The sequence below is a fragment of the Rattus norvegicus genome, chromosome 4 (genome assembly GCF_021556685.1).
Source record: "Rattus norvegicus strain SHRSP/BbbUtx chromosome 4, alternate assembly SHRSP_T2T, whole genome shotgun sequence".
Lineage (NCBI taxonomy): Eukaryota > Metazoa > Chordata > Mammalia > Rodentia > Muridae > Rattus > Rattus norvegicus.
Window position 1 is genome coordinate 177,288,624 of NC_141537.1, and position 23,830 is coordinate 177,312,453.

At 41.5% G+C, this 23,830-nt stretch overlaps 1 protein-coding gene across 25 annotated transcripts in view; it reads right to left on the reverse strand.

Moving 5' to 3' along the window:
• Positions 1-23,830, reverse strand: part of Slco1a5 (solute carrier organic anion transporter family, member 1A5) — an 88,301-nt gene that overhangs the window by 24,106 nt on the left and 40,365 nt on the right. For 24 of the 25 annotated variants that reach the window (XM_087659419.1, XM_087659401.1, XM_087659414.1 and 21 more), the window contains 4 exons: positions 15,193-15,302; positions 9,702-9,843; positions 8,227-8,359; positions 3,235-3,341 (listed from right to left, as the gene is read on the reverse strand). In XM_087659419.1, coding sequence (XP_087515545.1) covers positions 3,235-3,341; positions 8,227-8,359; positions 9,702-9,843; positions 15,193-15,252 — 442 coding nt within the window. In that variant the 5' untranslated portion in view covers positions 15,253-15,302. Of the gene's footprint in view, positions 1-3,234; positions 3,342-8,226; positions 8,360-9,701; positions 9,844-15,192; positions 15,303-19,249; positions 19,376-23,830 lie in introns of those variants that run through there. The other variant, XM_087659418.1, reaches the window with a different exon arrangement.

The following is a 23,830-nucleotide window of genomic DNA, read 5'->3' on the forward strand; positions in this document are numbered from 1 at the left end:
CAATTCCCGCTCAGGTGGAAGACAGGACTTTACAGGAGATGCTGCTTCCCAGCTCAGTGTTTGGGGGCAATGCATTGCTTGGGAATATTTACACCATAGAAATAGGTCAGCAGCAAAAACAAAGACTCCCTCACATCCAGGGAGTCTGTTTTCTACCAAGCAGAGAATCGAGTGTATTAATATGTGCACTGCCCGTTTCTTCCACAACTCTGAGGAAGAAAAAAACAATAAGCAAATGTATGTATATATCTCTGACAATTCATGCTGTATTTACACAACACAGACCAAAGTTTTATGGAAGCTTGAATTCCCCAAGGCCTCAATTACACTGTAGAAACTAAAGATTTTAACTGCTTGGTAAGCATATTTTTATTCAGAGTCCATCATTTAAAATCAACCAAATACTCCCAACAATTGGAGTAGCAGGTGACCGGTGGAATAACAAAAACTAGGCCAAAAAGAATTGAAAGGCGAAAGGAGAAATCTTTGAAGGTTTGCATATGCCTCTCAAATTTGTTCAAAACTAAATGAATTGCCGCAGCTAAGTGAAGCTGTGACGTCATGACTTCAGGGAAGTAAAGGACAAGGCACCCTCTCCTGTGGACTGGTTAGCACTGCCCAGGAATGTCTTAAGTACAACTGGGCCATGAGATTATTGCTTATCCTTTCCTAGCTCAGTGAGTCAGTTTCTATCTCTAGGTATTCAGATTTTATCTTTGATAAACAAGACGGTTTCCATCTAGAGATCGCAGGGAGATGCTGAACCCTCTTCCAAGGTAAAGCAGAAAGGATCAGATACTGAAAGAATTAAGTGCAGTTCTGGGGCTCTTCGCTTGGGGAGAATCTTAATCCATGAACTGCAAAGTCAGAAGTATAAGGGGAGGCTTCTCAAAACTCAGATCAAGAGGTGAGAAAGCTAGCATGGGAGCTACTGTCTAATCAGGAGGTAAATGCTAGCATGCAGGTCACTGATTCATACTGCCATGCTTAGGAGGTCTCTGAAGCGCAGAGCTTCAGACGTGGCAGCTCTTTGACGCTCAAGTTTGATCTCCATAGATTTCCTGAGGCAGTGACCATCCGAACCGTGGAGACTGCTGCAATTTCTGTGACATGAATCCAGCATAAAATGGAGATGCTCTGGCCTGAGGTGATTCTGCTGACTCAGCTCTAGACTAAGTGTTGAGGAAATGTGCTGGGTCTTTTACCACATGTGACTTCAAAAACACTTTGTCAAATGGATAAGTAAGTGTGTGCACCTTCATGAGTATATATGAATCACATGTGTGCAGATGCCCAGAGGGTCAGAAGAGGGCACCCAGTTCCCAGGACTATATTTCCAGGTGCTTGTGAGCAACCTGATGTCAGTTCTGGAACCAAAGCAGGCCCTCTGTGTAAATACTGTGGGGGTTTGAGTGGAAATGCCCAGAGGCTCTGGTGTTAAATTCATAGTCTCTAGTTGATGGTGCTGTTAGGGGAGGTTTAGGAAGAATGCCACTGGAGACAGGCTTCAAGAGCTAACAGCCTCATTTTACTTCCAGATCGCTCTATCTGTGTCCTATGCTAACAGTAGAAATGTGAGCCCTGAGCTTCCTGTTCTTCCTACCATGCCTCCCTGCCCTGATTGCTTCGCATCCCTCTAAGTCACTTAAGTGGGTGACCTAAGACCATCAGAAATATCAGATATTCATACTAAGATCCATAATAGTAGCAAACTCCATTATGAAGTAGCAAGAAAATATTTTTATGGTTGGGGTCAACACAACATGAGGAAGTGTCTTAAAGAGTCACAGAATTAGGAAGGCTGAGAACCTCTGATATAGAACTATAGACACAACGAACTCTTACTTTATAAATTTCCTTCATCATGGTGTCTATCAGAGTAAAACAGAAGCAAGTAATGCATGCAGTACATTTACACGGCACCCCGCTGTGTCTGTGAGGGCATGTCCAGAGACAGGCCATCATGGCTCTGACATAATCAATGGACAATTTGTTGATGCAGTCATGAGACTTACATCATTGAACAGTACTGAAAGGTAAGAGGTGGGCCTATTTGGAGGAAGTTGGTCATGGGGATTGCATGATCACAGAGATTATATCCCACCACTTCCTGTATCTTGGTCTCTATTCTTACTACCCACCAAGAAATAAAGGCCAGTATCAGCCAAGACTCATGCCACCATGGTACTCTGTCCATAAACATGGGGCCAAGTGACCACAGGCTGAACCCTCTGAAACTGTGAGGGAAAACAAAGATTTCCTCCCTTGAGTCCTTTCCTTGGCTTTTAACCACAGTCATATAAAAGTAACTAACACCATATATGAGTGGACTTGAGCCTGTATCACAGGGCCTGGGCCCAGAGGAAATAAAGGAAGCATCACTGTTTGATTGAACTGCAAAGTTATGTCTCTGTCAAAGAGGGAAAAGGAGGTTCAAAGGCAAATTCCTGGGTGACAAAGGAAACTGTGACATATGTGCCCACTGTCCCATGGTACACAGCATAGATCCAGGGAAGCTTCCTTTTGTCTGTATTTCCTACTTGTATAATCACTGTGATAGATACCTTTTGTCAAGTTGACACAAATTTAGACACCCAAGAAGAAGAACTCTCAGGTGAGGAATTACCTCCATCGAACTGGCCTGTGGGCATGTCTAGGATGTGTTTTATTTCTTGGCTAAGTGATGCGAGATGACATAGACTACTGTGGGTGGCACTACCTCTGGGCAGGTGGGCCTAAGCTGTAGAATAGATGTAGCTGAGCAAGACAGAGAAGCCAGCTAGGATACAGCATTCCCCAATGGTCTCTGCTTTGGTCTGTAACTGCAGGTTCCTGCACTGGCTTCCCTCATGGTGGACTATAATTGGTAAACTAGATAAACTCTTTCCTCTCTTGAGTTGCTTTCAGTCAGTGTTTTATTACAGCAACAGGAAACCAAATAGACCAATCCATAGATCACCTCATATGTCTAAATGTATCCTTCTAAGTTATTTTTCCTTGGAATACTAACTCTCTTGTGTTGCCTAAGAAAGAAAGGATTCTTAATATGTGTATTCAAACTCAGGAGGAAGAGTATTCTAGGTTATTACACACCTCCCTTCTCTGAAGAAGGAAATAAATTGTGTTCATTTGTCTTAAGTGTCCACTAAACCCAGTGTCCTACTAAAGCCCTTCATAAAAGAGCATCCTATGGCCAAGTCTCTGAGCAGAAAGCAATGAGAAGCAGGAGTCAACCTGCTGGGTCTTGCGTTGGCTTTAAGGTCTGGGATCTGTTCTCCATACACAAGAAGCTGTTTGAGGACAAGTTGCTTGTAGGTGAAATCGTTGTTTCATATTCGTATCTGTGTGGACACAGGAAACATTCACTGTGAGGTGTTGAGTGCAAGGAAAGCATCTGCAGATTACTGGCTCCTGCTTCCCTGCAAACAGGGTCTTGAGAGCCAGCAAAAACGTTTCCACAGCGGTCTAATCATGAATTCTATGGCAGGACAACCAAGATGATACAGCAGGTAAAGCACTTACTGCACAGGACTAATGACCTGAGTTCAATCCCTGAAACGGCCATGGAAGTGGCAGGAAAGGAATGACGATATAAAGTTGTCCCCTGATAGACACGTGTACACACATGCAAATGCATAAGCACAAGCACATACATATAGGCACACAGACAGACAGCAGACAGACAGACAGCGAGACAGCGAGAGAGATAGGAGAAAGCTTTATCATTAGGCTGGACATGTAGTTCTGGGTTTAAGCTCTAGAACTACATAAACGGGGTGTGGTGGTCCATGCCTTTTATTGAAGCACTTGAGAGGTGGAGATGAGAGAATCCAAAATTCAAAGCCACCCTCAGCTACACAGCAAGTTTGGGGGCAGCCTGGGCTTCATGAAAAACTGCATCCCAACCCCCCAAAGTACCAAAAAAAAAAATCAACTAAGCAATCAGTAGTATCAAAAAAGATTGATAATCACCAAAAATGCCCGTACTTACATTTGGCTCCCAAGCCATGAAAGTAAACTAACTTTCAGATTCTCTAATGTCAACTTTCGTGATTTTTATATGACTATTTCCTAGAAATAATTGGTGTCAAGAAAGAAAAGCAAGAAAAAAGAGATACGGGGCTGGGGATTTAGCTCAGTGGTAGAGCGCTTGCCTAGGAAGCACAAGGCCCTGGGTTCGGTCCCCAGCTCCAAAAAAAAGAACCAAAAAAAAAAAAAAAGAAAAAAGAAAAGAAAAAAGAGATACAATAAAGTAGAATTAAGAAGACAAAATCTCTAGAGAGACATAAACAACACAAAACAAAACACCTACTCTGGGTTGTCTGAGCTGTGACTCTATCTTACCTTTCTGGGAATTCAAGTAATCATTCTTTCACGGTTTTCAATGACTTCAATAGAAGAAAAATACACACACATCATAATGAGAGGTGACAGAATCCATCACCTGACAACACAGTGTCATGAGACCAAAAGTGCTAATAAACTATGGTCAGTAATTTTGAGCAAATCACCAATGATCATTGTCCTAGAAAGATAATGACAGAATGCAAGTATAAAGGAAAATGTGCCCGTCTGAGTCTCTCTCCAGTAGAGAGGATGCTGGTTGATTTCTAAGTCTTTTTTAGATGAAAGACAGCAAGGGGAAGACACAGACTGCTGAATTCTGCGTGAGTGGAGAGCTATACTTGCCAACATTTTCATTTCTTTGCTTTACGATACTGCATAAAAATCAAAGTAACTTCCCCTTAGAACAATTAGTTGGAGACCCACACAGATGTGGACAGTAAACTGTAGACAAGAGCCTGTGTCTCTCTACTCATGATCCCAAGAGACTAGGACAAATTCAAAGAATTGTCACCTTCAGAAGAAGGTAGAAAAACACAATAACACAATAACAGTCAAATATTTCTTGATGCTGATTTGACTAGAACAGAAAGTTAAATATATTTTTAAAATTCCTTTCAGTTCCCTGTAAAACCACTGGAGAAAATAAACCATCCTTCATTTGGTCCAGTATCCTTGTATTGTTCATTCAAGGTCCATTTATTCCTCAAAATGACAAAAAAAATAGATAATAAAAAGATTTCAAACTGAAAGGGGACAAATCTACTTCCACAAATATAAAGGGATTCAGATATGGAGATGTAGCTCAGGTGGTCATCGGTCTCTGTCAGGCATCCTGGGTTTGATCCTGAGCCCTCTGAACACCCTGTAAACCCAGACCTGGTAGGGAGTGTCTGTAATCCCAGCACATGGGAGGCAAGAGGATCAGAAGTGAATGAATATCCTTAACTATAGTGTGAGATCAAGGCCAGCCTGAGCTACATGAAACTGTATTGAGAGAGAGAGAGAGAGAGAGAGAGAGAGAGAGAGTGTGTCTTGTGACATACCAGATGCCTCTGTGGTTAGAGATGCTTGTATGCAAGCCTGACAACTTAGATTCCACCTAAGGTACCACAGGGATGGCAGACAGAATCAACTCTTGAGAGTTGTTGTCTGACCTCATGTGATAGCACACACACACACACACAAACACACACACACACACACACACACACACACACACACATACACAAACACCAACTACTACAGCAAACACAAAAGTAATTTAAAAATGTAAATGAGAGACTAAAAGTATAGAGTATAATCAACTTAAACTCAATAAAATTTTGAGACTGGGACATGGATACGCAAATTGCCAGTGAATCAAAAGGTAACCATCACTATCATGCTATGGGAGCAACAGGACATGTTCCAGGCCTCCCGGGAAGCTGCATAAGCAGATTCCCAATGCAGGGCCCAGCTGGGCTCACAAGGCAGAGTCTAAAGCGAGCCTCAGGCTTGCCTTTCATCTCTTCAAGTAGATATGCTCGAAGGTACAAGAGGATACGAACAGGGACACTGAGGATACAGAGGCCCAAAAGGAGGGTCATTACAGGTTTTAAAATTTTGCATAATAAAGGTGATATTCCTATTCCATTTCTGGCTAGTAGCCGAGTTTCTACCCCTATAGCAAGAATGGACAATTCCTTCCTAGATATACAAGCTATTTAGGTTTCAGAGAAAGCTCAAAAATCACCCAGTCCATGTTCAATCACCTTTGAGTTCTCCTTATGAAAAAGGCAAAAGGTTGCCATTAACCAAGTCTACGTGTATATACTGAACTCCAAGTTGGCTTCCTGTTTTTATTCTCTCTTAGACACGAATAAAAAACCAAGACAATCATGAAGGAAACTCTATTCCAGTAAAGTCAAAGACAAAAGAGAGGAAAGCTACACTTGAAGGAGCCAGAGACAATGGAGACAGGAAGAAAGAGTCACACAGGAAAAGACACTGGATTCTTGAGAAAAATAACAAGATGTTCCCCTCAGAAGAGATATTTGAGGTGGAGATGTGTTCTTGACAATAAAAAGCCATAAATGTGATAATGTGAGTGACAAGCCCATTTAAGAGACTGGATGACAACGTTAAATCTCCAAGGGACTATGGAGGAGATGAGAAGACATGAGGTTAGAAAATGAAGATGGCAAGATAATGAATAGAACAGAGGAGCCATTGCCCAAATAGCAGCTGCAGGAGGAAGAGGGGAAGGAGGGAAGAACATAGTATGAAAGAGAAAAGAGTCCCAGAAACCTCGGAAAATGTCCTGAGTGCAGGCATCTAATAGAGCTGGCAAAGGACTTCTAACAAGGGTCATCAGTTTCAGACTGTGGAGCTAAGAATGAAACCTGTCAGGAGAATTAGAAACTGATCACACGCTTAGTGGTACTAATTCTAATTTCAACCCCCACGAACTCTGACTACATATTTTCTCTCTAAGGAATGAAGTGTGGGAGTGCGGACAGGAAAGCACAGAAGAGGATGCTCCTCCAGTGAGCATTGAAGAGCAAGATAGAGACAAAACAAGGTCATTGTCATGACTTGTCCTTGTAGTAGCAACACTTGGGAGACTGAAACAGGAAGATCACCATGAGTTTAAGGCCAGTCTTAGCCACATATTAAATTCTAGCTAAGCCTGTGCTACATAGCAAGACCCTGTCTCAAACAGAAAAGCAAGTGGGGTGGGGATGGGGGTGCTAGAGAGAGGGCCAGGTGGCAGAGAGCACTTGTTGCTCTTGAAGAGGACCTGGGTTCACTTTCCAGCAATCGCACAGTAGCTAACACCATCTGTAACTCCAGTCCAGAAAATCTCACACTCTTTTCTGATCTCTGTGTGCCACAAGACGCACAGGTAGAGCACAAATGCATACGGGTAAAACATCCATACATATAAAATAGGTAAAAGGTCTTTAAAACAAAAGAAAGGAAAATAAATAACAAAAAAGAGGAGGTGGAGAAGGAGGGAGAGGAAGAGGAAGGAAGGGAGAAAAACAAATTCATAAGGAAGAGAGTGATGGAGGAGGCCAAGGAAAGGGCAGTGAGCTCACAGTTCAGAGACAGGGGAGTATGGTAGACAACAGCAAAAGGACAACAGTGAAGCCTCTGACCTGTACTGGGGAATGTCACACTGCCAGGCAATGAAGAACTTGTGCCATAGTGAGAGACAAAAAGAAAGCCCATCAAATGAAAAAACAAATCACATGCTAAATATTAAATCTATGTAAAAGTTGAGTTCTATGACAAAGAACAGCATGATTTTATGAAGGTAACATTTTATAGTCATGCAAATATAGATAGTAAGTTCTGTGTATCATTTAACATTTAAGTATTAAAAGCTAACAAAACATGAAGACAAATAGAACTGAAAACTGTTCCTTGAAACCAGGAATGAGAAGAGTAAGAAGTAACTCAACATACTTCCACTTTTACAATTTTCTGTGCAAGTTACTTCAGCAAAGGTGAGAATAAAAATCAGCCTTGACGTTGATCTATCTCCTGATGACCTACAGTTATGCAAGTGTAGACCCCTGGTAACCAAAGTATCAAAACACAAGGACTCAGCACAAGGCTTAGGAGATTCAGAGAATCCAGTCGTGTGTCTAAATCCATGAAAGAGCTGGCTCAAGTCTCTACTACACAAAAGACGGGCTGGATGGGACCTTAAATGAACCCAAGGCCACAAGAGTCACACATCCTATGGGCAGACTAGATACCACTTCACCTACTTTCCAAATTATCGCCCTGTACTTTGGGGGAGTACTGATCCTCCCAGAGAGGAAATTCTAAGCTTCATTTCCTGTAGTTTAGAATTGAATCTAAAGTATCATCAAGGATTGGAGTACTCACCTGCCCATGAGGAAATGAGGTAATGACATTAAGAAACACCCCAGGCCCATAATCACACATCCAACACCAATCATGATAGGTCTGTGCAGTTTTGTTCCAAAATAACTCACGAATATAATCAACAAAAGATTTCCTGGGAAGAGGGAAGAATGAGAACACGCGTTTCAGGAAAGCATTAGCAGCTCTTAGTCAACAGCCTCTCCAGCATTTGGACTCTAGGGTTCATTGCTCAATATCTACATAAAGAAAACAGGGATGGGGGATTGGGATGTTTTGTGGTCCTGAGGGAAGAATCTCTTCCTCTCTGGAAAATACTAAAACTCTATCATCCGTCCCTTAGTATGGGCTACAAAAGCAAGTGTAGTCCTGCGTGTCACCTCTGACCACCCCGCTCATTCCTGCCCTACGCTGTCTCACATGGGTTCATCGTATTAGCTCACCATTTAAAAACACCTGTACTGCTCAGCATGGCCAAGCTGGATGCCTGCTTCTATTGTCACTTCTTTCCTTAGACGGCATAATACTGTTCAGAGTCCTAATGCTTTAAGCAGGCCTTAGGTGTTCATCACAGTAGGCAAAGGGTCAAGGCAAACATTCATCTTCAAGGTTTATAAGAAAGTTTGGTTTACAAAACTTGCTGGGAAGCCCCGTACTGACAGAGGTGCCTTTGATAAGCATGTTTGGGAGTTGAAAGAACTATGGGACTGGTAGCACAGACCAGCTATCCCCAGCTACTGAAAGGCCAGGCAAGGAGGACTGCAAGATCAAAATCAGCCTGTGCTACAGAGTGAGGTCAAGATAATCCTGGATAACTTAGGGAGAACTTTCTTTGCTGTCTTGCTTTACGTACTTAAAGACGATTTCTCTTTGAAGAAAGTAAAAACCATGATTAAGGTAGAAACAAGAGACACCAAGGACCATGTCACTTGGTTTATAGAGGAAATCTTCCTCTCTTTTGCACTTTGTACTCTCATATCCCAGTTTATCACCCAAAATCAGGGGCTGTGAAGTTCATTCACCCTTCTTTGGGATTGTGTCTGACACTACTCAAACATAGGAAAGAATCCTTCTTTTCTCTAGAGACTAGGAGTAGAGAGCCATCAATCTCACAGAGACAGTAGCGGAGGGAAATATTTGCTCTCTCTTTTGGAACATAAGTTCCCCAAGTCTCCCACAGCAATCTTTTAAATTGCCAAGGGATAAAAACTCTTAGTTTCTCTTTGAGTTACCAAATGATAGAATTAGATATTGCTGCTCCTAATCTTCTGCCACTTGTCAGAAGAGGGGACCCTCTCAGGGTATATAGCACTGATTGGTTGCCTTCATGACAGTATTTAAATAAGTGGCTTCTTCACACTTAACCGGGCTCTTCCATCAACGTCAGGAAGCATGTAACTCAAGTCAGATTAAACAGCATAATGCAGGAAATGAGGAGAAAATGTCAACACATAAAAATAAGTAAATGAATAACTCACCAATCTCAAAGCTCCCATTAATGAATCCAACTATAGATGTGGGGATATCAAATTGTCTCTCTATTTGTGTAAGCATGGTATTCATATAAATTCCTGATAGTGATTTGGATACATATGCCCATGTTAATGCCAACAGAAACATCTAGGAAGAAAAATGTTTAAGGAAAATGAGGACATTGTTTTTAATTTGTCATCTACTGGCAAAACAACCTCCCAGGAGATGGATGACCATATCCAAAATTAACACCCTTTAACATGCAAGAACCTTAAAGTGTAACCTCTCCTCTGCCATGCAATCATCACTCTAGACATGCAGTTAGAATAGTTCATTGATCATCATGTTGTTGATAGGTATGGCTTTGCACATTAATCAGTGTACCTTATTCATACAGAAAGACGTGAACTTGTTCTATGTAAGGCACAGCTAGTAATGGGTCTACAGTACTATACTGTTACCTCAGGACAAGTGTTGTCCCATTAAGGAAGGGAAGGAAGAGAACACGGACATACTAGGGCATTGTGTTTGCAGCAAGTCTACTATGTTCTCTATGCAGGAATGACAGGTCTCTGGATATTCCTGGCCAGATCAATACTTAGTCCTCTTGTTTTGTATTCTTGGGCACAAAAAAGCTACATTCTCACTGCTGGAGGCAATGACCACAGAAACTGATATCTTTTTTTCTTCTTGGTGCAATATTCTTTGTAACACCTTATCTGAGCAGTCCAAGTGGTGTTAATGGCATAGAAAACAGGGAAGAACATTTTGGGGGTCCCTTGGGTGCAGGATAAAGAGTGGCTATATACACAAATTATTCTGTGTTAGATTAGTACTTTTTGCTCATAAATTTGTTGTCACAAATAACAATTAATCAAGATAAACCTGAGCAGAAACATATGCAAAGGAAGGAATTGGAAAGTGTGGATGCCAAATTCAGTAGAGTTCAAAAGTGTAGATGTTTGCCTTCTAACTCCAAATCCCAATCACTGAGATAATCTTTCAGAAGATATGGATAATATTCCCATGGATTTCATATTTCAGAACCTGTATATAAAAGCAAGATCTACCACATTTTAAAATGACCAGAATTGGGAAGATCCTTTATTCTATTTATGTTTTGAGGGGAAAAGCTAAATAAGTAGCAGTGAGCACTATTCTTCTCCTAAAGTACTTGGTTCTGTGCAGAGGTAAAGGAAACCAGTGGCCATGCTCATTCAGGTCTCCTGCTACATAACATCTGTATTCATGACACTAATCTACCCACTTTTTACCTCAGCACTCTAGAGTCTAAAGCAAACCCCTTTGGAGCAGTCTTTCCACTCCTTGTAAGGGAGTTTTCTTTTTTTTCCTTTTTTTTCAAACTTTCTTTACGTGTATGTGTGTGTGTGTGTGTGTGTGTGTGTGTGTGTGTGTGTGTGTTTGGGATGAGTCCATTCATCAAGAATCATATGCATTAAAAAAACAGAAACAAAAACAAAAAATAAAAATAAACCAGGGACTCCCAATTGCCTGGAATTCACCCAGGAGGCAAGGCTGGCTCATTGATGAGCTACAAATAGCTGCCTGACTCCATCTCTTTATGATGAAATTATAGTCATATGTCACCATGCCTAGCTTTTAATGTAGGTTTTGGGGGCTGAACTCAGGACCTCCTATTCCAAAGCAAGTACTTTAATGATTGAGGCATCTCCCTGGGCTCCTTAAGAAAATTTCCCTTTTCTCTTTAATAGTTTTTATTGATTAAATTTGCTGCGTGTGATTTGTGGTATGTTTGTGTTATCATTTTTTCTTTTCTTCTCCTCATGTCTTCCTCATCAACACTCATACCCCTAGGAATCCTTTTCCAGGATTCATGAGTTTGGAGGATTTTTTTTTTCTTTTGGTTGGTTGGTTGGTTGGTTGGTTGGGTTTTGTGAGTGTGTGTGTGTGTGTGTGTGTGTGTGTGTGTGTGTGTGTTTGTGTACTAAACCTCTGACCATAAGACATCCTCAATTAAATATTTTTCTTTATAAGAGTTGCAGTGATCGTGGTGTCTCTTCACAGCAATGGAAACTTCAAGACAAGAACCAAGGATGACATTGAAAAGCAGTGTTTGTAAAGATACCTAATGATGTTTCTCTACAAATGCTATAAATACTAGTAGCTAATAACTACAATATTCATAGTTATCCTAACTTTGAAGCTGGAGTTACAGCCCAGCAGTTAAGAGCACTGGCTGCTCTTTCTGAGGACCTGGGTTAACTTCCCAGCACCCACATCATGGTTCAAAATCATCTCCAGTTCCAGGGGTTCTAACACCTTTTTCTGGTTTCCAAGGACAGCAGGCACACAACGGGTACACCAATGTGTATGAGAACAGAACATCAATATTCATAATATAAAACATAAATTTAGAGAAAGTAAAACGTCTTAAAAATGGAAGGGAAGGTGTAGGTTAGTGTCCTTAAACAGGTGAAAGCAGACACAAAAAAAAACGAGGCCTGTCATTGGATGAGAAGGAAGGGAGGTGGGAACCAAGGTTTTACAAGGAAAAGGAGAAGCAGAAGAGAGCAGACAGGCAACATGGAGGCAGACGTAAACCATCCTTGCCATGTATCTCTACAAATATACAGGTTGTTATGAATATTTCTTAAGGATTTCTGTAGGTCAATTTATCTTATCTAGGTGGACAGTTTATATCTTTATTAATTGGTTGTGAGTTTATTGTGTGGATGTATTAGATCGAGAATTTAACATATAAATCTGATTGATAAATTATAGTTTATTGAGTCCTGATTTCACTTGGTTGTTGGGAGTATAGGCAGAGTCCGTGTCAGGGAGCCATAATAGGCCAGCCCCATGCTGGACTTCGAGAGCCCTGATTGTACCAGGTAGCTGGAACCAGAGAGTTTGTGGCTGGCAGAGAGCCACCGAGAGAGATATCAACCAGAGATAAATTATGGTTAGTTCTGTATGGCCCTCCAGTGCCAGCACTAACTCTAGGGAGCAGTGTGGCAAGGTGCCACGGCTCATGGACCACCAGGATCTGAGAGTGCTTGGGGGCAGTGTGGAGCCACTGAGATAAAAGTACCCCGTAGTACCATGTTGTCCTATGGGTGCCGGTACTAGTGGGGATTAAAAGGTTCATGCATTTTTTAATATTTACTACAACAGGAAAGCATAGATTAGAGACAGAGGAGTTGTCTGGCATGTATAAGTACCAGAGTGCTTTTTATCTTAAAAAGTGAGACTACTAATACCTTTTCGGATGAAAACATTGAAATATAAACAAGTCGCATGGATTGGCCCAAAATGACACATGTAATAAGCATCTGGGGAAGGTTAGCAGCCAGCGCATCTAGGCTCCTCAGAAGTGAGAACTAAGGGATAACCTGAGGGGAGTTGGCTTCCAATAATTTGTACCCCATTGCAGGTAAAAGTGCTTTCCAGGAGCTGATTCTGAAGCCTCTTTTGCATCAGTATTTGGGTAAAGGTAAAACTAGCTTTTGATAGGAGACAGAACCATTCTGGAAATCAGTCTGGAGGTTCCTCAGAAAATTGGACATTGAACTGCCTGAGGATCCAGCTATACCTCTCTTGGGTATATACCCAAAAGATGCCCCAACATATAAAAAAAGACACGTGCTCCACTATGTTCATAGCAGCCTTATTTATACTAGCCAGAAGCTGGAAAGAACCCAGATGCCCTTCAACAGAGGAATGGATACAGAAAATGTGGTACATCTACACAATGGAATATTACTCAGCTATCAAAAACAATGACTTTATGAAATTCGTAGGCAAATGGTTGGAACTGGAAAATATCATCCTGAGTGAGGTAACCCAATCATAGAAAAACACACATGGTATGCACTCATTGATAAGTGGCTATTAGCCCACCCAAATGCTTGAATTACCCTAGATGCCTAGAACAAATGAAACTCAAGACGGATGATCAAAATGTGAATGCTTCACTCCTTCTTTAAAAGGGGAACAAGAATACCCTTGGCAGGGAATAGAGAGGTAAAGATTAAAACAGAGACAGAAGGAACACCCATTCAGAGCCTGCCCCACATGTGGCCCATACATATACAGCCATCCAATTAGACAAGATGGATGAAGCAAAGAAGTGCAGGCCGACAGGAGCCGGATGTAGATCGCTCCTGAGAGACACAGCCAGAATACAGCAGATACAGAGGTGAATGCCAGCAGCAAACCACTGAACTGAGAATAGGACCCCCGTTGAAGGAATCAGAGAAAGAACTGGAAGAGCTTGAAGGGGCTCGAGACCCCATATGTACAACAATGCCAAGCAACCAGAGCTTCCAGGGACTAAGCCACTACCTAAAGACTATACATGGACTGACCCTGGACTCTGACCTCATAGGTAGCAATGAATATCCTAGTAAGAGCACCAGTGGAAGGGGAAGCCTTGGGTCCTGCTAAGACTGAACTCCCAGTGAACTAGATTGTTGGGGGGAAGGCGGCAATGGGGGGAGGATGGGGAGGGGAACACCCATAAAGAAGGGGAGGGGGAGGGATTAGGGGGATGTTTGCCCGGAAAGCGGGAAAGGGAGTAACACTCGAAATATATATAAGAAATACTCAAGTTAATAAAAAAAAACTCAAAATAAAAAAAGCAGCTTAGCAAAGAAAGCTTGAGGGGCTCTACTGAAACTGGGCCAGTGCTCAAACTTCCTGAGTTAACTTAAGTGATGTAAACTTAACCCTGAGGTCACATTCTGTGATGTAAAAATGCCCTTGCAGCTTAGGAGAACAATAGTTGTCTCCAAAATACTGCAAAAGACTGAAGCAGCCAAAAAAAAAGGGGGGGGGGACTGTTTTCTTAAAAATAATGATCATTAGGTTGCCAAATCTTGAGGAAAATATTCTTCAGACTGGATCATAAGCCATGTTTACATAATAATCAACAGAGTGCTTCCTTCCTTCTATCAGGGAACCTTTCCTAGCGGTGACCTCTGACCTTCTGTCAGAAACCCCTAAAGATTGACCTCTGATCTCCAGCTAAGTTTCACCAGAAGATAATACACACCTAAAACATTTTAAACCCGCCCTCCTTTAAGGCACTCTAAATCAGTGGTCCTCAACCTTCTTAATGCTTGTGACCCTTTAATACAGATCCTCGTGTTGTATTGACCCCCAACTATAAAATTATATTTGTTGTTACTTCATAACTAATTTGCTACTGTTATTAATTGTAATGTAAACATCTGTATGACCCCTTCAAAAGAGTCATTTGACACTCCCACAGGGTATCGATCTGCTGGTTGAGAACCCCTGTTCTAAATCATTTTGATTAATTTTCTTGACTGGATAATCATGGTGAAGCATCTATAAATATAAAACCAACTTCTTTAAGACAAGGAATTAACAACACATTGGGTAAAATACCTTTCGCGTTGGAAAACTTCATGCAAACTGAATAACACTTTCAATGATTGTTTAATAAGGCTTCCACAAGTATAAACATGCATATGCAGAAAAATTCCATACCTTGATCTTGGAAAAGCATCTGACCTCATGGGTTGCAACCCTTTTCTCTGTTTCTCCCATATTGTTCTTCTGATTGTTTCCAGATGTCTACTCTTTAAACAGTCTTACTCCTATCATTCGAAGAAAGCAGACAGTTATTAATTAATTTATTTACTGAACTATAATATGTCATTCATTAAACAAAAGAAAAATGGAAAAAAAACAACAAACAACAAATACTGTCTTAGGGCTAGAATATCTTAATCAGGGTTTCTATTGCTATAATAAAATACCAGGACTAAAAGCAAATTAAAGGGGAGAAAGTTTAGTTTAGTTTACAGTTCTATGTCACAGTTAATCACTGAGGGAAGTCAGGACAGGAACTCAAGGCAGCAACCTGGATACAGGAGCCAATGTAGAGACCATGGAGGAACACTACTTCCTGCTTTGATGCTCATGAAGTGCTAGGCCTGCTTTCTTATGCAACCCAAAACTATCTACCCTGAGATTACCCTACCCACAGTGATGTGAGCCTTCCCACATCAATCATCAATCCAGAAAATGTACCACAGGCTAGATCATTGGTCGATCTCACTGGGATGTTTTTCTCAGGTGAGGTAGCCTCTTCCCAAATGACTCCAGCCAGTGTGGAGTTGGTAGAGGACAGTGTCTAGCACAGGAGGTTCGGGGGATAAAAATGTTGATCCCTAAGCTGGAGGACCTCAGTTTGAATTCTTAGCAGCCAAGTAAAAGCTGAGCTTCTCTTCATGTGCCTATAACCCCAACATTAGGAGCACCCAGACAGCACGGTCACTGCAGTGTACCGATCTGGCACGAGTACAGAATCATTCTAGAGGAAGACACATGTGGCACTGCTTTCAGGCCTCCATAATATACACACATACAAATCCATACACACAAACCAAATAGTACATTTATCTCTCTCACACACACACACACACACACACACACACACACACACACACACACACACACATGCTCCCAATCTCCTGAATAGAAACAATTTAAGCAGTATCTTCAGTCTCATAAAATTCTTTAGGAAGGTCTTTTTATTCTGACTGTTATAAATACCTGCGTGGGAGGAGATTGGGTTTGTTGGATTTCTAGTAAAAAAAAAAAAAGCCAATGCAAATAACTATGCTCATTCCTTGGTTATATTAAAGATAGCCTTGGAATTTGAACTTGCGAGGCTCTGACCGTAAGCTAATGACATCGTGGTTATTACAAAGCTTTTTGATTCTTTAGCCAAAGCAAATGAGACCATGAAAATGTGACATGCTTTGAACTCTCCTAAAGGCTTCTGCCTTTAATCATGCAAAAACATTGGTGTTTCCTTTATACTTGTAGCATGGAGACGGTGGCTTTCACGGTAACTGTCACCTAGTCATCTTAGTTCTTAGAGAGACTCAGACCTGGCCAGTGACCCTCTCACAAATTTCTCTACAGTTAAAGCAGTTAACAGGAAGAGCTCCTGTTAAGGACTGTGAATGATGAGAGGACCTATCCCACTGTCATTAATGTGATTAAATGTGATATAAAAACAACAAAAAAGAATGCAAAGACATCCATTGTGTTTGTACAAAGTCCTTGCCTCACTGAGCCAACAAATTTTGTGTGACCAGGCTTCTTTCCTGAGTTCCTTGCATTCCAAGACTTCCCTGAAGTCTCAGGAAGAAAGGCCCTCTTATACACTGTTGATTCAAAGAAACCTGAGGAGATACCGAATTTTAATTGTGAAAATAACCTAAGTAAAATCAGCAAGTCAGTCTACCACCTGTGAACAAATCCAGTGATTCTATGTTTTAAAATGTAGGGTTTAGGAAAAGACCAGACACCTAAACAGAGAAGTAGATGTGATTATTTATGACCTACATACTATGTATGGGTGAACATGTCCCTCTCTGTATAGGCAACATGTCAGCACAAGCATTTATATGCAATGCAGAAATTGAGTTGATCTCTATTCAACTGTTCCAACCTCATCAAACTTTACTTATTTTGTGTCTTGAAAGTAGGATATTTTTCATCACCACCAAAGTATTTTAATTTCATATTTAATCTACAAAATTTATTTTAGCATATCCATATGATTTCTAAGCAGAATCCACAGCACTAGTGTATGAAAATGCTCTGAACAATGGCTATTCTACAATTAATGCAGAAAGGTTCTAATTTTTTTTAAAACATCTAAAACATTTACCAGAGTTCCAAATCCCAGTCACCACTAGATGATGACTAGATGTATGATTCTAGTTCTCTTTATTGCCTTGCAGTTATGACAAATACTTTTCCAACACCTACTATGTGCCAGTCACTGCATGAAGCACCAAGATTCAACAAAGAACAAGACAAGTTTGCTGTTCTATAGAAAACTGAGGTCACTCAAGATGCCTCAGTCACCAGAGAAAGATTCTTAATCCCAGATCCCTAAGAACCTATGCTTCTCTTGGGAAGCATGTGTGTGTGTGTGTGTGTGTGTGTGTGTGTGTGTGTGTGTGTGTGTATACACATATAAATATTACTGTGCTTGATATATAGTGGTGATAGATAGATGTATACTGTGATACTTATGCTAAGGTACAACTTACTTATTGTGGACAGAGAGAAGAAAATTCACAGAATATGGATGAAAATTATAGGGACTATCTTGGCAGTTCTGAACAGACATACAAATGAAAACCTCAGTCTCCGGGCTCCCACATAAAACTTCGAGCCCATTTAACTTCCTGAAAGGGCTGAATATTAACTTTGGAAAGAATTGTAGAAGGGGGTTATTTGTAGTAAAGAGGAATCTCATGATTTAAGTCTATACCAAACGTACATTAGACATCAAACTCTCAGCTCTCCTCAACTGCCTCTTTTTCTCATCCACAGTACATCCTCTTATCAACCTTTCTTCTGTTCTTCCTTGCCCATGCTTGAGCCCAGGTTGGTCACTCTGCCTATCAGTAAGAAAGAACTTACTATTCTCCCACGTCAAAGCTATCTTTGCTTTCTTTCGTGGCCTAAAATATAACCACTCTAAATATCTATTTTTAATTTTTTCAGCCAAGAAGAACTGGATCTAGTTCCCAGAAGTCTCACTGGATATTTCTTTCCACGAGCACTAGGTAATCAACTGGGTAGTTTTTATCACCACCTTGAAGATTCCTTTGAAAACACATTTGCTGTATCAGAGAAGTTTTACAAACAGGTGTCTTACTAACAGTAAATAAACCATATAAAGCCAGGCACTTGAAAACAGATTCAGTGTTAACAAATGAACCACCACCTCCTTGTAAGGTGCCAACCTTCTCTATGAAAAATAGTCTACCTTTTCAGATACATTTTAAACATGCCTGTAGAGAAACAAAGACAAAGGAGCATCGGTTCACTGATTCAACCAAACCCGTGTAACTCAATACTGAAGCATGTCAATGTCACGTTATGCTACTGAACACGTTGAACCTAGATGAGAAACGTGCAAGAGTATGTGACAACCACGTGAGTAGTGTCCCTAGTGACCACAGCATTGTTTAAACAGTGACTCCTGCTCCCAGGATCACACAGTATCACAGATTAATCCACATCAATCATCAATGCTCAAGAAAACAGCACATTGTTCTTTTAATTAAGCAAAGAAAAAAATGTTATCTCCCCCCCTTTAGTATTCACATGAGGAGTGGGAGCACACTACATCCATTCTCAGGTAAAAGGGGCCACAACTCTGAACCATTTTCATTGTTTGTTTTAAAGATGCAGGATGGAGTGTCTGCTCTCAAACTTTTTAAGAATACGGCGGCGCAGAATTGCTAACTAGGTGGTGAGCATACTACGAAGCAGGTCTCTAGAATGCCGCACTGACACTCTATACTCATTGAGCAGAAAGGCCAGGGAGGGGGCACCGTTCGGTTGGTGCTCCTTAATAACATCTCAGTCACAGGAGAATAAAACTCTATACAAAGTGAACAGTCACTCACACTCAGTATCCACACAATTGGCAGCTATCAGAAAATGCATCCTGTTCATTCTACCCACTCTGTACTACTTTTAAGGAAAAAAAAAGACTTTGCTTTACCTTGGCCAAGTGAGAAGTACACACATGAAGATGCCTCAGAAAACGATGTTCTCCCTGGTGACTGAAAACGAAATTCACGGCAGCAAACATCTTATGAAAAGCACCTGTTTCCAGAATCCTCAAATTACTTCTATGAGAGACAGCCTATTGGGTACCTTCCAGCTGAAACACTTTCAACCAATACCCAGCCAAGGAAGGGCACAGAGAGCCTACAATGACTTGTTTGATTCTTAGCAAATTATTTTACACTGGTCAGCTCCTTCCAATCAGAAATCAAAGGAGAAAATACTGAAATCTACCTGTTAAGCCTGGCATATACAGGTTTGCTTTTATTTCCTACATTCAAGGTTTGTGAAATGTGCCCTTCGAGGAAATCTTAACCAGACATCAAGAACATTACCCATACCACGCAAAACAAGACTAGCACACAGAGAAACCATTAGCAGTCTAGCAAGTTCATAACTTTGGAAGTGTTCTAAGGCTAGATTGAGAAGCAGAACAAGAAACTTGAAACACCAGTTCTTCCTTTAACAGAACCAGCAGCGAATGATATCACATCACTCCTGCACCAAACATATTTAGAGAATGAGGAGATAGTTGCCGATGCCAGTTTTCTACACTTGAGACACATGCTTTGACCAAAGTCTTACCAGACTTTAAGCTCTTTCATGCATAGTCCTGTTGAAACCCTGCAATTTCTGGTTAAAGCAAAAGTCAGGCCAAGCCAGTTTGAAGGTATCACTCTTTTTTTTTCCTTTTCTTTTTATTTGGAGCTGGGGACCGAACCCAGGGCCTTGCACTTGCTAGGCAAGCGCTCTACCACTGAGCTAAATCCCCAACCCCGAAGGTATCACTCTTGATACCTACTTGCAGCAATGCTGGTTTGTGTCTTTATCCCCTCATGACTGCCAAGAGGTCTCAGAAGCTACTTGGAAAGACAAATCATTAAGTGGTAATGGGTAGGTATTGCATGATGCAGTCAGTTTCAGGGGGAAAATATGAATGAAAACTATTCTCATGCGTGTAACAAAATAGTGTCATTGGGAGCAGTAGAATAGTTTAACCACTCATGCTTTGAAATAAGCACAAGTTTGAAGATATGTTTGCAAACTATCTACATGCATATTGAAGGCCACTCAGACTCTGTCGATGGAAACAGCATCTTTCTTTTTCAAAATACTGGTAAGAAAGTAGAGTTCATGCTAGATGCCAGAAGAATTTAATGTAAGAAAATAGCCACAAGGGCAAAAAGAAGAGTTAGGAAGCCAAACTGGAGAGCAGGCTAAAGACAAGACTGTATCAGAAAGGGAAAGTACAAAGACGCAGAGGCTCAAGACCTCAAGGACATAAAGCCACCATTGGAGGCTAGAATTATTCTGCTATTTCTCCCATTCTCCACGATCCCTGTGTCACACAAATATTTCCCAGTAACACAGTTTAAGAGAGTTACCTGATGAACAGGGAACCTTAGTTTTCAGATGTCTGTCTCTGAGAAAAAGGACTGAAAGAGCATGGGTGAGAATGGATGTGAGGCCAGATGAACACCAACCAAGACAACCAGAATCCTCACTGCAGCATTAAATATGCTTAATGCACATTATGAAATGGGCTCAGGCAACACTGAGCCAACAGTAGCTATTTGCTGCTGCATACTGGACTTAAGTCCTCAGGGGACATCAGGAGACATCTTCTGTGTATATCTGTAGCTCTCAGTTCCTACACTTACATCCCTGAGTGACAGTAAACATAAGGGTTTGTGATCGCGTCAACTGCTCTCTTTATTGAGCGGGATGCATGAACTCATCCCTTCAATAGTGCTGTAAAAAGGACTGCAATCACCAGATCTTCACAGAGCACAGTCTGTCCACAAGGAAAAGACCAAGTGTTTAGAAGATTACCGCCAAGAAACCTACTTGCCAAAAGAGACTAGCCACCACACTCTGAAACTCCTGCTTATTTACAGCTCAGAGTGATATTACGGCCTCCACCTGTGATGTGTGCTTTTCAATTGAGTGATTAATACACAAGAAATGTCTAGAAGAGTCTTTGTTCCGGAAGGACCGCTGCTACATTGGAAAGACAGCTCTGGTCTCATATAGAGAGCACATTATGTTGATAAAGTTGGACATCATAGGAGATTATAGCTAATAAATAAGAGATATCAACCTGACATATGCTTCACAAATTTTATGCATTATTCTGGAAACTTTTGTCATATCAGTTCATTAAATTCTCCTGGAGTCCTTTGAAATGAGTACTGTCACTCAACTCTAAAGATACAGGATTTAAAGGACAGAGGGTTTCAACAACTGCCTGATGTCACGTCAGGCAGCCAATATTTAGCCCTGCAGCCAGCAGGTCATTCTTTCTATTCAGTGTTTCAGGGAACTATTTGGTCATTCAATGTTGGGATGCATGAACTCATCTCTTCAATAGCACTGTAAAAAGGCCACAGTCACCAGAATTTCATACAATACAGTCTGTCCATAAGAAAAGACCAATTGTCTTTCCTTGGTAGCAATATGACCCTTCTCAGGTGTGTGTGTGTGTGTGTGTGTGTGTGTGTGTGTGTGTGTGTGTGTACGTCCTAAGCCAGAATCTTCTAAATGCGTTTACAGTCAAATTCACTTTAAATTTCCTTCAGAAATTCCTGTTGCATACTATAAATGTCATTGGTGACCTTTTTCTGGTTAAGATTAGTAAGCTAGAGAACTTAAACGCCCTTCTCGTTGGCCAGAGGACTGTGCATGGGACTCTAGTACAGTCCTCAGATAGCCCTTGAACCCTTTAAATTCCAGCAAGGAATGCTGAAGTTCTGCTTCTGGCTGCCAAGGGCACATGGATATAAGTTCACAGACAAATAAATAAGATAAATCCTTTTAAATAAAGGATGAAGAGCACACAAGCCTATATTCCTAGCTTTAGCACTACAGAGGGAGAGACATGGAAATAGTGGTAAGTTCGGAGTAAGCCTTGTCTTCAAAGTGCACTCCATGCTAAGATACAGAAGGCGAGCCTTCCTCAAAGGAAAAAAAATACAGTTGGAAAATTAATTAGTGTTACTAGAATTGATTTGACTCTTTAGTATTAGCTAGAATACTATGTACTTCTCAGCAAGACTAATGTTGTTAATTCCTATCTTTGATTTTGCTCAGGGCATGTGTCAAGTCTCCTTATTTGCTCTGTTCTTTTGCGTTACGTAGATCTGAGTTTAATGAATCAGTCCAAGGCTGTGCTCAGTCTCCACCCTTAACCATTGAATGATCAAATGCCTCCCTGAGGCACTGAACAGACCACATACATTTGATGTTAGAGTAGTATGGTTCAGATTTCTACGTGGATGATGGAAAACAATAAGTTACACAAAGGGAATGGCGTGGGGCTCTGAATAAGTACTGGGGTTGATCAGAGGCTGGTTCCATCAGAGGTGTGTATATATATAACTTGTCATTCATCAGCATCATGCTTCGGGTCATTAGACAGCTTCCAGTGCTCATTTGTGGTTATGTGTCCTTGTGTTTGCTTGTCTCATGGACTACTGGATAAAGAGGGGAGCATGAGGAGCACTGGCGTTGAGAGAGGCCATCTGGAGCTTAAGAAAAATAGTTTGATGAATTACTTTCTCCTGATGATCAGGAGGCAGAAGAAGGGAGGGATCTGGGTGGAAGGGGGAGGGAGAAGGGGGAACACAATCAGGGAAGGGGAGAAGAGAGAATCCTGGAGGGCCAAGAGAATGAATGGAGATGAACAGCATAGGGAGTGGGAGGTGGGCGAACACTCTAGAAAGTACCAGAGACCTGGGAGGTGAGAGATTCTCAGGACTCAGTGGGGTAACCTTAGCCAAAATATCCAACATTGAGAAGAGAGAACTCGAAGAGCCCATCTCCAGTAAACAGACAGGGCCTCAAGCAGAGGGACAGGGTTACTAACTCACTGTCAAAATTTCTGACCCAGAAGTGTTCCTGTCTAAAAGAACTGCAGGGACAAAAATGGGGAAGAGACTAAGGGAAAGGCAGTCCAACGACCGGCCCAACTTGGGACCCATCTCATTGGGGGCACCAAGGCCTGACACTATTACTGATGCTATGATGTGCTTACAGACAGGAGCCTGGCATGGCTGTGCCCTGAGAGGCTCTACCAGGAGCTGACTGAGACAGAAGTAGATACTCACACCCAACCTTTGTACTGAAGTCGGAGACCCCTATGATTGAATTAGGGGATGGGGAGAGCAACTCCATAGGAAGACCAGCAGTCTCAACTTACCCAGACCCCAGGGAGCTTCCAGAGACTGAGCCACCAACCAGGAATATACATGAGCCAGTCCAATGCCCCTGGCACAGATACAGCAGAGGTCTACCTGGTCAGGTCTTAGGGAGAAGATGTTCTTAATACTCAAGAGACTTGAGGCTCTGGGGGAGGCGGAGATGTGATGGGGGGACCACCCTCTTGGAGGCAAGGGGGAGGAATGATGGGATGAGGAACTGTGTGAAGGGAGATAAAGAGGGGTGCAATGACCGGAATGTAAATAAAATAATAAAAATTAGGGGAAAAATCAGGCTGGAGAGATGGTTCAGCAGTTAA